The following is a 14,822-nucleotide window of genomic DNA, read 5'->3' as shown; positions in this document are numbered from 1 at the left end:
AGGTGCCAAAGATAGAGAAAGACAGGAACTTCCTGTCTCCATGAACGTCCTGAGACATTTTTTTCTTCTCCACAAAACAAAACAAAACAAAACAAAACAAAAAAAATATTGCAGCCTCCAGTGAGATAAATATATGTCCAGCCCAGCTTTGAAAACTGGATCATCTGACAGGATCGTGTGACTGGATCGTATTGAGCGCAGCTGACAGAGGCAGCCGAGAGGCAGCAGTTTGCGCAGCACCGTCTCGGCTCTGCCTTGAACTTCTGGGGCCTGTGTTGGACGTTGTGGTCTGCTGACCCTTGTGGGACGAGGGGGCTAGAGAGTGACTCTGCTAACAGGTAAGGGGAGCTGGGCAAGGGCAACTGCAGGAAGCCTTAAGCTCTCCTGGAAGAAGCCCCAGCAACAGGTCAAGGGAGGTGATCCTGTCCCTCTCCTCAGCTGTGGGGAGGCCTCATCTCGAGCCCTGTGTCCAGTTCTGGGCTCCCCAGGACAAGAGAGACATGGAGCTACTGGAGAGAGTCCAGCGTAGGGCTACAAAGATGATCCGAGGGCTGGAGCACCTGCCCTGTGAGGAACGGCTGCGAGAGCTGGGCCTGTTCAGCCTGGGGAAGAGCAGACTGAGGGGGGATCTGGTCAATGTGTACAAGTACCTGAAGGGAGGGTGTCAAGGGGACGGGGACAAACTCTCTTCAGTCGCCCCGTGTGACAGGACAAGAGGCAACGGGCAGAAATTGAAGCACAGGAAGTTCTGCCTGGCCGTGAGGGGGAATTTCTTCCCTGTGAGGGTGACAGAGCACTGGAGCAGGTTGCCCCAAGAGGTTGTGGAGTCTCCTTGTCTGGAGATCTTCAAGGCCCGCCTGGAAGCAACCGTGTCTAACGTGCTGTAGGTGACCCTGCTGAGCAGGGAGGTTGGACTAGATGATCTCCGGAGGTCCCTTCCAACCTTAGTGATTCTGTGATTCTGTGACATGCTAGGCAAATTTTTATTTCAGACATTTCCATAAAAGTTGTGCAGGCTCAGGTTTTATGTACTAGGTCTGCTTTAACTCACCTAGGCTGGCGGGCTTTGTTCTGCTGGTCACTGAAAAAATGTGTGGGTTTGGAGGTCTTATTATAGGGAATGGGTCAATGGCAAATTACAAGATAAATAGAATCGTTTCTCCCTTAATGACTTTATATATTTTCCAAGACATAGGCCTTATCAGTATATACTAATTTTCTGTAGCTCTCAAACACAAAGCTGTCAATCAGAGAAACTTAACTAGAACTCAGCCCACTAATTTTGGGACAGTGTTAGGCCTTGTCTCAGTAGTGCTTTAGAAACTTGATCTTGGGTATGTGATCCAGTGACTACTTACCTACATTTTATGAAAGCATCTGCAGAAGGACAGCAGTCTGTCTAAGGCTGATCCCTCTCTTTTTCCACCTGGGGACCTTAATTGTTACCAAAGTGTGATCCAGCTGCTTTCCTCAGCTGCCTCTCCTGTCCCCTGAGAACAGAGGAGATGTTGGGCCATCTGCTTAAGATCCAGGCAGCTTCATCCTCCTCCTAAGATGGGCACATAATAGAATGTAGGGACCTTTTCCACAATATTTTAAGAGTCTGAGCACCACTCTGGGGTTTTGTGTGTCCTAAGTCCAGCGCTCTAAAGAGCCTGGGAAGGTTTTGTGTCTTGTGCCCTGACAAATCAGACCTTAGGATATTGTAATGGCGAACACTTTCTGTCTTTCAATGCGAAGCTTAGCAGCTCAGGAGGAGCGATTCTCAGCCCAGCCTAGTACCCATGTCATCCCGGTGGAAGGGGGATATCTTAGGATCTCAGGGTTTCAGATGACGCAATTGGATGGAAAATGCATTTTCAAATACATCACCATTGAGGGGAAGAAAAAAAAAAAAAACAAAAAAAGCCACCCTCAGAAATGGTCTAATACCCGAAATCTGCCCACTTTTAAGTGGGTTCTGCTGACCTCTTCTGCCATCCTCCTAAACCTGATCACAAGAAAGCTACTGCAAGGCACTTGCTTTTTCAGAACACGTTTTGGTAACTACTGTCAGGTTGCGTGGAAACTTTTATGGTAAGTTGGGAAAGACCTAATGAATTTAGGAACTTCCAAGTTTAGGCAGCCCTAAAAAATAAACAGAATGTGTTATTGTCTGGGCTGAGTACATGGTTAAATACATAAACTTAAGATAGATGAGAATTAAGCAGACCATATTCTGCTTCCTCCCCTTTTTCGAGTCGCATATGTAAAGATAAATTTTTTTTTTTGTTGATAACATGAATTATGATGATCGGAAGGAATGAAGGCTCTTCCAGAAAACTGGTTGGCCATAGAAAAACTATATATTCCTAACTTTTTATTGCTTTGCAATATTATGGAAAATGTCATATGTGGGAACCTGTGATGGATTTCATATACAGTAATGTTTCTGTATAATTAAACAATTGCCCCAGGCATGATTTTTAAAAAAGATTTGTTCTCTTTTATGTTGACTTTGGCAAAATCAGATGCACTTTTCAATAAGTCTAATTCTGTAATGCCTCCAAAATGTCTTCCTAGATAAAGCAGTAGGAACAAGTAGTCAGAAGTTAGCTACATCTTTAGCTCTGGCTATGGGGAATAAAGAACTGCAAACAGGAATGATGAAGCTCAATTTTATTTTTAAGAGAAATTTACCTTCATACCCCAATTTGTGTATGCTTTCATTTTCCTCTGAACTTTGCTACCATATGCAAGTCCTGTGTAAAAGAGTCAAGAATTTGCATATCCTTGATATTAATGCAATCTTAATGAATATTGTATACATGTTTGAAATTATTAAAATTATTGGATACGAGAATTTTGGCAGGCACAGTGTTTATACAAGGAACTTGCATGCATGCCTGTTTTTACACACCCTTTTGCATGTACGTGTGTGTGTAGAACCATGTCTAAAAATACGCCTTTAAGTAATTATTTGGTCAAAGACTCAAAGGCTGTGTCTAAACTCCGTGTCCTCTGCGGACCAGGGAACACTTCCTCAGTCACTGCTCTAGGCTTCCTCTCCACCTGTGCCCTGATTCCCTGTTGGGATGTGACCTGGGCATTTATTAGTCCCCTTTTATGCGTTCTGACTTCTGCAGAAAGGAAACCTGAGCATCAGCAATCCCTGATGCGCTCTTGGCACTCTTTTGATTTGAATAATGATGGGACTACAACTGCTGGTTGTACAGGCAGAGTAATGCATAAAATCTGCCTCACTAGATTATCTATCAGTTGACTAGACCTTGGGGTGTAGTCACTGGAGAACATCCTAGATTTTAATTGAGACAAAATAGCAGTGTCAGGTAAAGAAATACCCTCTAGTTTAAATCACTATTAGGCAGGTGAGTGACTGAAAAATTTCTCTTCTATAGGAATCTCAGTTGTTCTTTTTGCAAAACAGAGAGGGAATTGCAAGAGATGTCCTACAGCAGTCTGACACTGGCCTAATTTAACTGAGGACCCCAAGCCTAATAGCCTTGGCTATCTCCGTAGCCAAGGGAGAATGACTGAAATTTGATCAGCAGTTTAGAACTTCTGTGGGCCCTCAGGAGATGCCTGCCTCTTTCCAGGGTCTCCAAAAGCAGGCTAGGATCCTAATTTATACGCCTTGCTTGAGCACCTGAATTAGAAGGAGAAATCTGAGTCATTATTTCTATATTTTGGTGCATTACAACTGGAAACAGAGGCAGGAGTTGGTCAAAATAAGTTACCTTTGTTTGAAGTTAATATCTGAAGTTTCAAAGAAAGAATATGCCTTTGTGAGCCATCGTAGTTGATAGAAGAGACTGCTTTGTTCTTTTGGTTGTACTTCAAAGGAAAACTTCTGTAATTTTTTAACCTGAAATGTCTGTACTATTATCAATAGAAAACCCATCATAGGTCATTGATTTCTAAGAGTAATTGATATTTAGCTTATCTTATACTGCCTTTTCTTTCAAATATTTTATTATTGGAATAAGAAAAGGAAATAAAGTATCACTGAGGGAGAAAATACATCATGTTTCAGTTCTAGAGAGCCCTCCAAATAGTAACTAACTACTTTTTGCTATATAAGGCATCGTAGAATTGTGTATTTTACTCTTGTTTATTCCGTCTCACTGGCAATCATATAAGGCACTTGATTCCTATTACCAGGAGATTTTCACTGATTTACACCTGCTGAGGATCTACTATCCTTTGATAATTGGCCATGGGGGTGAATGAATACCTGAATTTTGTCTGAACATCAAATATCTGCATGCATAAATTGTTAAACCAAAGCCTTTTTCCTCCTCTATAGCATATAATTTAATCCGTTATTGCTGCCACTTTTAAAGATTGCATATACCTGAAAACAGAAGATTAAATAACTGTTTGCCATTAATACAAATTATTGTGTTTTGACAACTTTCTAATCAACTAAAGTAAAAATGGTGCTGTACAAGTATGTGTGATTGCCTTTTAGGTAACTTTTTTAATGTGCATGGGGATTCACCTTGTTTGGACCTTTGAACCTTTATAGGATTTGTCTTCTGTGATATGTTAATATTCAGAAGCATTATTAAAGTAAAGCTTTATTTGAGTTGTTCATTGATGCAGAATGCATTTCCCAGCATAGTTACTGCATGCATAATCTTGGGAAACATTCAGCCACCTACTGCTTGTAGACGTTACTTCCAGTATGGACTATATCAATTAATATGTAAATAAATGATTTAGTATTGATCAAATTTTGACATAATGTTTTGTACTTCATGCAAAATTCAGGTATGGGCTGTTTCTGGGGAGCTGAGAGGAAGTTTTGGAGACAGAAGGGAGTCTACTCCACTCAAGTGGGTTATGCAGGAGGATATACCCCGAATCCTACCTACAGAGAAGTCTGCTCAGGTAAGTCTTTCTGGGTTTTTAAGATTTGTGGTTAAAATTCTGTCGGATTATGAACAACACTGAAGAATAATAAGATTGGCTGCCATCACTATAGAGACTGGATATGTATTGAACTTATCTTGTAATCTCTGTAGTGAAATCATGGTATCTTCATCCTACAGTTATCTTCTACTAGTTAATTAGTTAATGTATGCATAAAGGGTCTGAGGAAAATTAATGCAAAGTTTGTATTTTCTTCTTTACTTATTGTATTGTTGTATGCATCCTTAGGAAATGGATTCTATTTCAATTTATGCAAATGCGTTCTTTATAAAAATGTCTCGAATAACCCACTGCAGTTTCTTTCTGCAATCTAAAACATAGAACTGCTGGCAGCCAACTGACTAATGTTGCTACTAAAGCAAATTCATGCTTTCCCATACTCAGTGGTGGAGAACAGCTTAGAGGTTTTCTTTTGGTTTATTTTCTTGTTAACACTTTCTATGCTGACTGCTGAAGTTGTTGTACCCTGACAGTCTGTCACCTGGGGTTGAGAGAAGGCACCTAAGAAGTTCAGCAGCACAAGCAAATAATAGACACTTTAGCAACTGTGAGTAAGTGCTGCAAGGCACCCACAGACACAGAAACTTTCTGGATATAGTAAAAAAATATGAAAATAGATGTTCTAAAGTGATATTTTATAGACAATGCTGAGCTCATAAGAAATTGCCTTATAAATGCTAAAGAAAACGTACACATTTAAAGAGAATTTGCTATGGTAACTCATAGTAGCATGAGTTTCCTCAAATGTAAAATTGTAGTGTAACTGAAATTTCAAAACATCTCAGATAAAGTAAAGAACATCATGCCTTCAGGATTAACTGATTCATACAGCTCCTGGAAAGCGAGGTAACAAGGAGAAGTGTCAGCAGTAGATGGATCAATAATACCTGTCATATTTGTTTAAAATGATCCATATTTAATACTTCCACACTCTTATACTTTGGATTTGATTCATCATTTCCCTGCAGTATGTAGCATTTTTATGAGTATGTGTATGAGTCTCTTGTCTGTCTGACAATTTTTGTCCTCTCCGTTGCATGGCCTGGGCATTAAATAATTAGGTTATCTATATAGAATAGGGACGCACCGTACAATTTCTCTTTCCTAACGCACTCACAGATCAAGTACACTGAGGGTAGTTGTGATGGAGTATTGAGTGTTTCTCTGAAGAGAGTGCTGGCTCTTGGCCAAAAGGAGATGAGAACAGAGGACAAGGTATAACCAGGGAAGTAGGAAAAATGGAATGGGTCCCTGTTATTGTGTACTTTGCATTTGACTGAGATATTTTGAGAGCTTTTTGTAGCTTTTTAGGCATGGTATTTCATAAATTGTGAACAAAAAGTGGTAAATAAGTAGTAAGGAATTTATTTCCTTCTTGATTTAATTTTATTTAGCTGGAATAAAAAAATGGGAAAAAAATTTTAACTCTATTTGCTGATAGTTCTTCAGTTAGATTTGTAATGCAAAAACATAGCTGAGGTTATTTTTCTAGTGCATGTTTTAATGCACACTCACACTGCGGATGTTTATATACCTCCAGATACCGGACAGTGGAGGATTTTTTGCTCCAAAATGTCCAGAAGGATAAGCACATACTTCATAACCTTGTCTGTGTGAACATAAAAGGAATGTGTATGTATTACCCATTTCTTAGTTGTGCAGCTGAGCTGAATTGGAGAATTTACTAATTTCTGCATGCTGTTTCTTTTCGTCCTACTTAGCTTCCCCTAGCCCTATCTTATTCTGATCTTACTTTGACTCATTTTTTTTGGCAGAATTATTTTCATTTTTGAACACGCTTTTTAGAAGTCTCTTTAGAGAGTTCTCGCAAGCCCCCCTCAGATATTGCCATCTGGCTGCTCCTGGCTGCCATAGTTTTCATTGGGAAGAGTGGTATTTATGAAATCAGTAGACTTCAGTTATGCACTATCTGAGATTGCTTCATCTGTTATGGCAAGGTCATATCCATAGTAAATGCTTAATAGACATTTTCTTTAAATCCAGTTCTAGAACATCAATGCCACCTAAACAGTATCCTCTTGGCAAGTCTTTGAGTTTTGCTTTCAACCTGTGCAGTCCTGAGAAATGTGTACTAGAAAATTATTTTAGTCCAGCACTTGCCTGGCACCCTACCCTGAAGAAAAGGAGCAACTATGCTTTGGTTTAAACATTTAGTGCGCCTTCCAAAAGCCTTCCTTGCCCAAAGTCTACCAGCTAGACTTTAGGCAAAAGGATGTGGGTTTACTGTTTTCCCCACATCACTCAAAACATTTCAACCAATGGTGGTTTTTTGGTTCAGTTGTCTAAACGTAGGATTTAGTGCCATTTGAGATGTCTGAGCCACCTGCCATTCTATAGCCATATCTGATAGCTTTTGTGAAGGTCCCAGATACCCTTGGACATCTCAAATGTAACTCAATGCCCATGTATGAGCAAATAGTTAAAGATTTTTCTGTTCTTGGTATTTAGGATGTTCCATAATCATCATAAATAACATCTTGTTTGAAGAGTGAACTGCGTTCAATATAATTGGTCTTAAAAATTAGCATGGCATTAACATCTGTGTTTAAATACATGGTAGTTGAGGAATTACTGAGACAGAGCCTTGGAGCATATTGTCCTCAATTTTATATTCTGATTCACTCTTTAGAATAATTCTGTTGACCTTGAATAAATATATTATATGATATCAAGAAAAAACTTAGAGTTTTTATGTCTTCTGCATAGTTTTAGTGTATGTTTTTGAAAGAAAATATTGTGTGGTTGTCAAATGAATTCAGATCTGTTTTCCACACCCTTAGTGTTCCAGTTTTCTGCTATTATGAAGATCTGATGGGCTCGACTGGTAAGCAAAGGTCACCTGCAGACCTGATGTTAAGCTAAGTAGAGGGGCACCATTTCTGTTACAGTGGCCAGCTGATGAATATACTGCTGCGACAGGTTGTTTGGTAACTTACCAAAATTTATGCCTGTAAGGGCAAAGCTTCAACCTCATAAGCCTTGAAGAGTAACGTAATTCAGCTGACTGTTGTGGAGGTAGGAAAGTCATTATTCTGCTTGTAAGGGTCAGATTAGTGTTACCTATTCAGATATGTGACAGGTTGTTATGAAGATTCTCCTATCAGTTGATGTGGTATTGCCTTGTTAAATTGATGTTTAAGAGATAATTGAGCTATTTTGAAGCTTATGAATACAGCACTGGAAAATTATTTTTACATTTTATGGTGACGACCATACAGATGAAAATCTGAATAGGCATTCTGGAGTGGGTGAAGGATTTTGGGCTATTTTCAGTGCATTAGCCCAATACATAAATACACCATTTTTGGCCAGCATTAGACAACCCAGGATGTTCATTCACTATGAAACATCTTTTCATATTTTGCTTACAGATGTTCAGAACAATTCTGTGTTTATCTGTATATTCATAAGCTTTTTGAAATCTGCATAGCTCAAGTGGCACTGAAATCAGAAGGGAAAAACTCTGCTGTTGTTATTCATAAACTGGTTGTGTACAATTACCATATAAAATCTGCAGCTAAAGATGATTTTCTTAAAAACACAGCAGATTGTAGGCTTATGGTTCATGTTGTTAACATCTAAGCAGGTCATTTTATTTTGTTTTTTTTTTTGTTGTATTTTTTATCTTCAGTGACTGTAATGTAAGAAAAGTAGATGAACGTGCCTTTTTATTATCCATTATTTGTTATAGGGCTTAGTGAACTTAATACTATATTTATTTAGCTAACCCTCTTTATAATCTGATCAATTCTTAGTACTTTTCTGAAGTGTATTTTATTGTGTATAAATTACAATTCTTAATAATTAACAAAGCAGTATAAAGGTACGCCACATGGACTTGGTTTCTATACTGAGTTACGTGTGATACTTTATTGTGAAATTGTTTCACATTTCATATGGAGGAGACTCATCTTTTTTCTGAAGGATGCTATTACTTTTTGCAGAATAGTTAGTCTTTCAAATGATTCTTATAGGTAGATGTTCCAGTTCTCTTTAAAACATCTAGGCTTCCAAAGGTCATCCTGAAGACTTCTCAGTAGCCAATGGAAGAAGGTGGAGAAAGGCAAAACTAATTCTCGCCCTGTTGCCTCCTATCCCTTTGGTCACTTGGTGATTTATAAAGTTAATTCCATCTCTGCTTCATCTTAATTGTGCATGAAACAGAAGACACAACAGCCACTGAGAAGGCCACTGTTGGGTCCTAGTTAGCATTTCTCTGCTTTAAGAAAGAGGATGCAGAGGGCTTGACTCCCTGATATTGGGCGTGACACACTTCTATACGCACAGCGTGATCATTAAATAGAGAAGCCAGCAAAAGAAAATCTAACCTGTGTTTTTCACAAGTGATTACTTGCAGCATAGAGAAAATTTAATACAGGGGATCAATACAGGGAAATAATTCTTCCCTTCTCAGGTTTCCCACTTGCTACATAATACGTATGAATGCCCAGCTATGAGTGTGCTGAGGCAGTGCCGTGTATTTCGTGAAGAGCCTTTTGTTTAGACACCACAACACCGTTCCAGAGTGGATCTGACTCTGCAGATTGCTTAACTGTATAATTGAGCTACAAATACTCCCTTCGCTTTCTGTAGCTTGTAAAGGGATCTGAAGGTTTTCATGAACAGAAACTGAAGTCCACAAGATTAAAGTTTCCAGTGGAATGAGAATGGTTCAGAACGTTTTCTTTTGTTATTAGATCGCTGTCAAGAGAATAGATTCCTGTTGTGCCTTTGTCAGTTCTTTTCTACTTATAAGAACAGGGTATAGGAATTTTAATGACTTATAGATTCTATGAAGAATATCAGTGTTCACCATGGCCTTGATCTGTTCAACGTACCTCAATACAACTGACCAATCACTCTGCCTCTCTCTCTTTTTTTCTTTTTTTCTTCTACATCTTCTTTTTTTTTTTTTTTGGCTAGCTTACCTATAAAGAAGGAAGGAAAGGAAAGGTCAGCCAATGAAAGTGCCAAATACTGAATTGATCAAAGGTAATGTCATGTACTGAAGAGCAGTGTATTGTAGGAAACATATCCTTTTTAATAGCTAGGCCACAGTTAGAATAAGTTGTGTTTCTGCAATCTTGCGAGTATAGTCCCAGGAGTGTCTTAGTTGTGGAGACAAAACCATGATATAACCCTGTAATCTGTAATCCATCCTCAGTGCAATTGCTAAGTCATGAAATAAAATGAATGTACCAATTTCACTTCAAAAAATCATTTGGAAAGGTGATAGCTGGTGCTGCTGCAGCGTTAAAACCTTGGCAACAAGAAATATAACAGATGCATTGAATTTGAGTTACCTGCTACATTGCAGTTCTGCCTAGAAAACTAACTGTGTTGACATGACTGACGTGTTCTTTTTCAACAGAAGAGCCTCTTGCTGACCAAAAAAACCTTCATTATACCTTACTATTTCAGGATATAGAAATGTTTTTTGTAGGTTCATCATTTAAAAATAAAAGCCAGCATAAATATTTTTATCAACCATTGCTTGAAAAAGAAAAAGCTATCTGTCCACAAGGGATGGCGCCCGTATCTTTAATCAAGGTTAAGTTAACATTTCCATTTCATAATTTAACTTCTCAGGGCTAATATGTTGGCTGATTCAGGCTTGTAGAAATTAAATTGATATTTATTATTTAGATACCTGATTGTGCCTCGTGGCAAATTTAAAGTCATAATAGCCTCACTACTATCGTATATTCCTTTTATCTATTTATGTCACCCTTGTCCATAATCACCGGTACTAGTAGCAGTATAAATACTAAATGTATTATTTTTTATTAACAACTTTATTTGAATTGTATTCCACGGAGATGTGGCTTTTCCTGTTTCTCATCTCCTGGTTTTATTAAAGATATACATAAAATGACAATATGATAGCTCCAGAGGTTGAAAAGAGCTGTTACGAAACAAGTTAAAGAAAATCTCCTGCGCTGGAGCCTGCATGAAGCTCCCAAAGGGCAGTCCTCCAGGTCTGCCAAGAGCTGTCAAGTTCACCATGTCACCGTGCCTGGGAACACAACAGCAGTCAGCAGGAGACTCTGCCTCAGTTTAGGCGTGTGAATATGTTGGTGGTTTTGGTAACATTATTTGTGAGAATAATGACTTTTTTTGTTGTTTTTGTGGTGTGGAGACACTTCAACCGCAGCAACAACAAAAGAAACGACCGGTCTATAAAACCTTCATCCCAGAAGTAGTGTTAGTACCACTACAGGTGGTAACTCCACTGAACCACTGAAGTCAAATGTGGCTATTTGTATCTGTGAGAATCGTTTTTGCTTTGGAATAGTTGGAGTATCATGCCCAAAGCAAGACTACGAGTCAAAATAAAAAGGAAAAACAAGAGGCAAAGAAATGTTGTGGGAAGAAGAGGCAGGAATTTGAAGATACCAGGAGGAAACTACAGCTGTTGCGAGAGCATCGTTCTGAAAGTAAAGCAGATATGTCTGAATTCTCCTTATATTTATGGTTTGTTGCAGTGTATTTGTTTTATTTTACTGCTCCCAACTGTTTATTCCCCAAACTGGGATCTTAAGTCCTGTAGTGGCTTCTGACTGAAGTGCTGTGGAGCTAATGTTGGGATTTCTGGAAGTGTATTTTTCCTAAATTTGGGAGAATACTGTGGTTACTATCTGTGAACACTATAACCCATTTTGACCTACTCCTCTTATGGAACCTAATCCTATGTTGGCAGGTGAAAGTTTGTAAATTGAATACTGTCTTGCTGAGATGGTTAGTATTTTGAATCATTTTCCTGTGACCCACATACTTCCTTCTTCTTGGATGAACGATAGAAAAAAGTCTAACAAGACTCCAAGTTTCTACTTTTTGCTCAGCTATACCCAAGAAAACTCCATTATATCTCCATTTATTATACAGAAATTATTATATTCAATTTCTTTACTGTTTTACATTTGCAAAACTGCTCACTAATACAGGGGGTTTTCAGGGTAGGAATGAGAAGAGAATTTGGCCCGGTGACAGGTGAGGCAGAGCCTTTGGGGTCCTCACGGCTGTGATGCACTGTAGTAACAATTTCTCTATTTAAAGTGAAGTAACATCAGGCTCGAGGATGGTTTGGAAAGGATTTTGGGATAGCCAGACCTCAAGGGAGTTCTCTACGTTGCTCAGGAAAATTGAGATAGAATATACAAATCTCTTTGGGAGTGTGACTCATGGTAACAGGCAACTGTACTACATTGCTGATTTACAAGGAGAAGACAGTCACTAAGAAGTAAACTGTTTTTCTTTTTTTTTTCTCTGTTAGCTGGATGCACTGGAAAAAAATACTTAGGTCAACTCATTTTTTTTTCCTAATTGGTCTTGGCTAATAGAAAAATGAAAGAAATGAAGAAATCAGGACCAAACAGAACATTGATTTTGTGTTAAATTGTTCCCAGTTTTTGAGAATGATTAAAGAAATGGAGCTATATTTTAGAATGGGACTTTGGCTTGAATGTAAAGAAAAAGTCAAAATACTTCATTTTGAAAGGGTCCAACTCCAACGTTTCTCAATTCTGCAATGGCAGCCATTAACTGAAACCATCAGAGAATTGTAAAGTAGTTTATTCTCTAAAGATGCATTTTTTTGGGAAAGAAAAAGCTCATCAAATAGTAAGAAATTACAACTGAGCATGCAAAAGATATTTTATAAGAGAGGTCAGGTGAGGAGTTCTAACTTAACTTGGGAAAGCCAAGAAATGAAAGGTTCTTCAGAGATCATCTTTCAATTTAATTGCTGATTATTAACTGTGGATTAGAACTTGAGTACATCCTTTATATTTGTGTTCTTTTAGAAGAGAGAAAAATGTTTGAAATGCTTTGATGTACTAACAAATGCAGAGATTATAAAGCTAGGAGAGATGTAAATTATAATCTGCTCACACCTCTGATATAACCTGGATCTTTTTAACACTACAGCAGGGGGTTTTACCGGCAGAGCTCAAGGGATAATCCACAAACACAAGGTATTTCTGACAAAAGCTGGCTGAGGTGCAGTGGATATATAGGCCCCTTCTAGTTTTTTATTCATTGAACTCTAGGTGCTTTACAGAAATGTTATTACGTGGGACCTGTCTACTCCTACACCTTTGGCGGGAGGAAGCTGGAACACGTTTTTGTTTGCCCTAGGACCTAGGACTTGTTTAATGTGCTAGCCATTGCCCTGGCTAATTGGACAACTCTGAGGTTTATTTAAGTCACCACTTAGGAACCAAATCCCATTTTTATTTAAGTTATTTTTCTGCAAATTTCCTGTGAGGTATAAAAGCTCAAAAAAAAAAGAGAATATAATCTAATAATCTACCTCAGCAAAAGTTAGTGTGAGTTCTGTCTTCATATACCTCCCAGCTTCTGAGTATTGGTGATGTAGTGTTTAATAATCACAGATGACCTTTTCTCCATTAATTTCTCTGTCCATTTCTTTAATATGCTTTTATTTTTGGCCTTCACAAAGACTAGAGGAAAACAAATATTTCATTGATTCTAGGGCTGACCTCTGTGGGAAATTTTAAAGGAAATTTACTATAGTTAGCTGAGATTTTGCTAAAGGTTATTTTTGTGGCAGCTAAGTATCGATATGTCTGTAAGTGAACTATTCTGAGGAGTATATACTCCTAAAATGAGCTTTGTTCATTTAACCGACCCTCTGCCTTATTAACGAGTGTTATTCACAGTGACACGCTGTAAGTCTGTACTATCAGGAGAGCTCGAAGCGACATAATGCGTAATGGGGAAAAAACAAGTAGTATATTCTTCATGTGAGATCTGAAAATACCATTTTTTTTTTGTCTGAGTAGTTACTGCTTTGAAACATTTCACATTATACATCTTTGGCAGCTTTCACCAGGAAGGAGATTTTCTCCATCCTTGCGCATCACAGGGTATCATCCTCCCTGGTGTGCTTCATGCACAGTACTACTGGCAGGAGATGTTTCTTCCTACCCAGTGGTTACAGTAGTTCTTGTCATTCATCTACACTGGATTCAAATTGTACGTGAAATGTGATCACCAACAGTGCTAACAGCATACCTCATCTCCATGTCAATGAGAGCTCTTCAGCCTAGTGGGATGGATGAAGTGGCCAGTCTAAGGCATCTGGCCTTAAATCTGTACTTGAAAAAAAGAAGAGGAAGAATACCTCAGATAGAGAGTTCCTGTGGAGCAGCAGACATGCTTAAAAAAAATCAGCAAAGTGTCCTAAAAGGATGCCTCTGTTTTAGCTTCTAAAGACAAGTTCTTTGTTTTCAGCACCAGGGATATCCAGGAACAGTTGTCATGGATACACACAGGCTATATTTACATCAGAAAGCTGAACAAGGCACAGACCTGAGCATGGATAGGTGATGACCCGCAACGTTCAATTGCTTTGGTGGTCCCTAGCATGATTTTCGCTTGGCCAGCAGCCTACCCCAGGAAGTTCCTAGACACAATTTGTGGTTAATATGGTACAGATGTTCAGACCTCAATAAGCAACGTGGATGTACACATCCTTTTTTGGAGGATAAAAACTGTAGTTGTACAGAGATGAGTTCTCTTGTGCAGTTGGCCTTAGGACCGGAGAGTAATGCTAGGCCTGTTGAATTTACTAGCAAATATTTTCTATTAAGAAACTTAGTGGACTCTGAACTGCCCTTCTCTGCTCTTTTTTTCAATCTTGTTTGAGGTGTGCTGTCTGTACAGGCATTCACAACCAGCCCTTTAAACCCTGTCCCTTACATTCTGGGGACGGTATGAATTCTCCGACTGGGAAAAGGTAAGAAGGAATTACCAGTTTTGCCCCTTCTATTCTGCATCTGATGCATGCCTGGAGGTTCTTCTATACCTGTTTCTGAGGGTAGAAGAATTTGTTGTCAGGGCTT

At 38.7% G+C, this 14,822-nt stretch overlaps 1 protein-coding gene across 2 annotated transcripts in view; it reads left to right on the top strand.

The window, feature by feature from the left end:
* MSRA (methionine sulfoxide reductase A) overlaps positions 1-14,822 on the top strand; it is a 281,782-nt gene that overhangs the window by 134,202 nt on the left and 132,758 nt on the right. For both annotated transcript variants that reach the window (XM_062571232.1, XM_062571231.1), the window contains exon 3: positions 4,774-4,893. In XM_062571232.1, the coding sequence (XP_062427216.1) occupies positions 4,774-4,893 (120 nt within the window). The remainder of the gene's footprint in view (positions 1-4,773; positions 4,894-14,822) is intronic.

The sequence above is a fragment of the Rhea pennata genome, chromosome 3, assembly GCF_028389875.1.
Source record: "Rhea pennata isolate bPtePen1 chromosome 3, bPtePen1.pri, whole genome shotgun sequence".
Lineage (NCBI taxonomy): Eukaryota > Metazoa > Chordata > Aves > Rheiformes > Rheidae > Rhea > Rhea pennata.
This window is presented reverse-complemented; position numbering and strand designations above follow the sequence as displayed.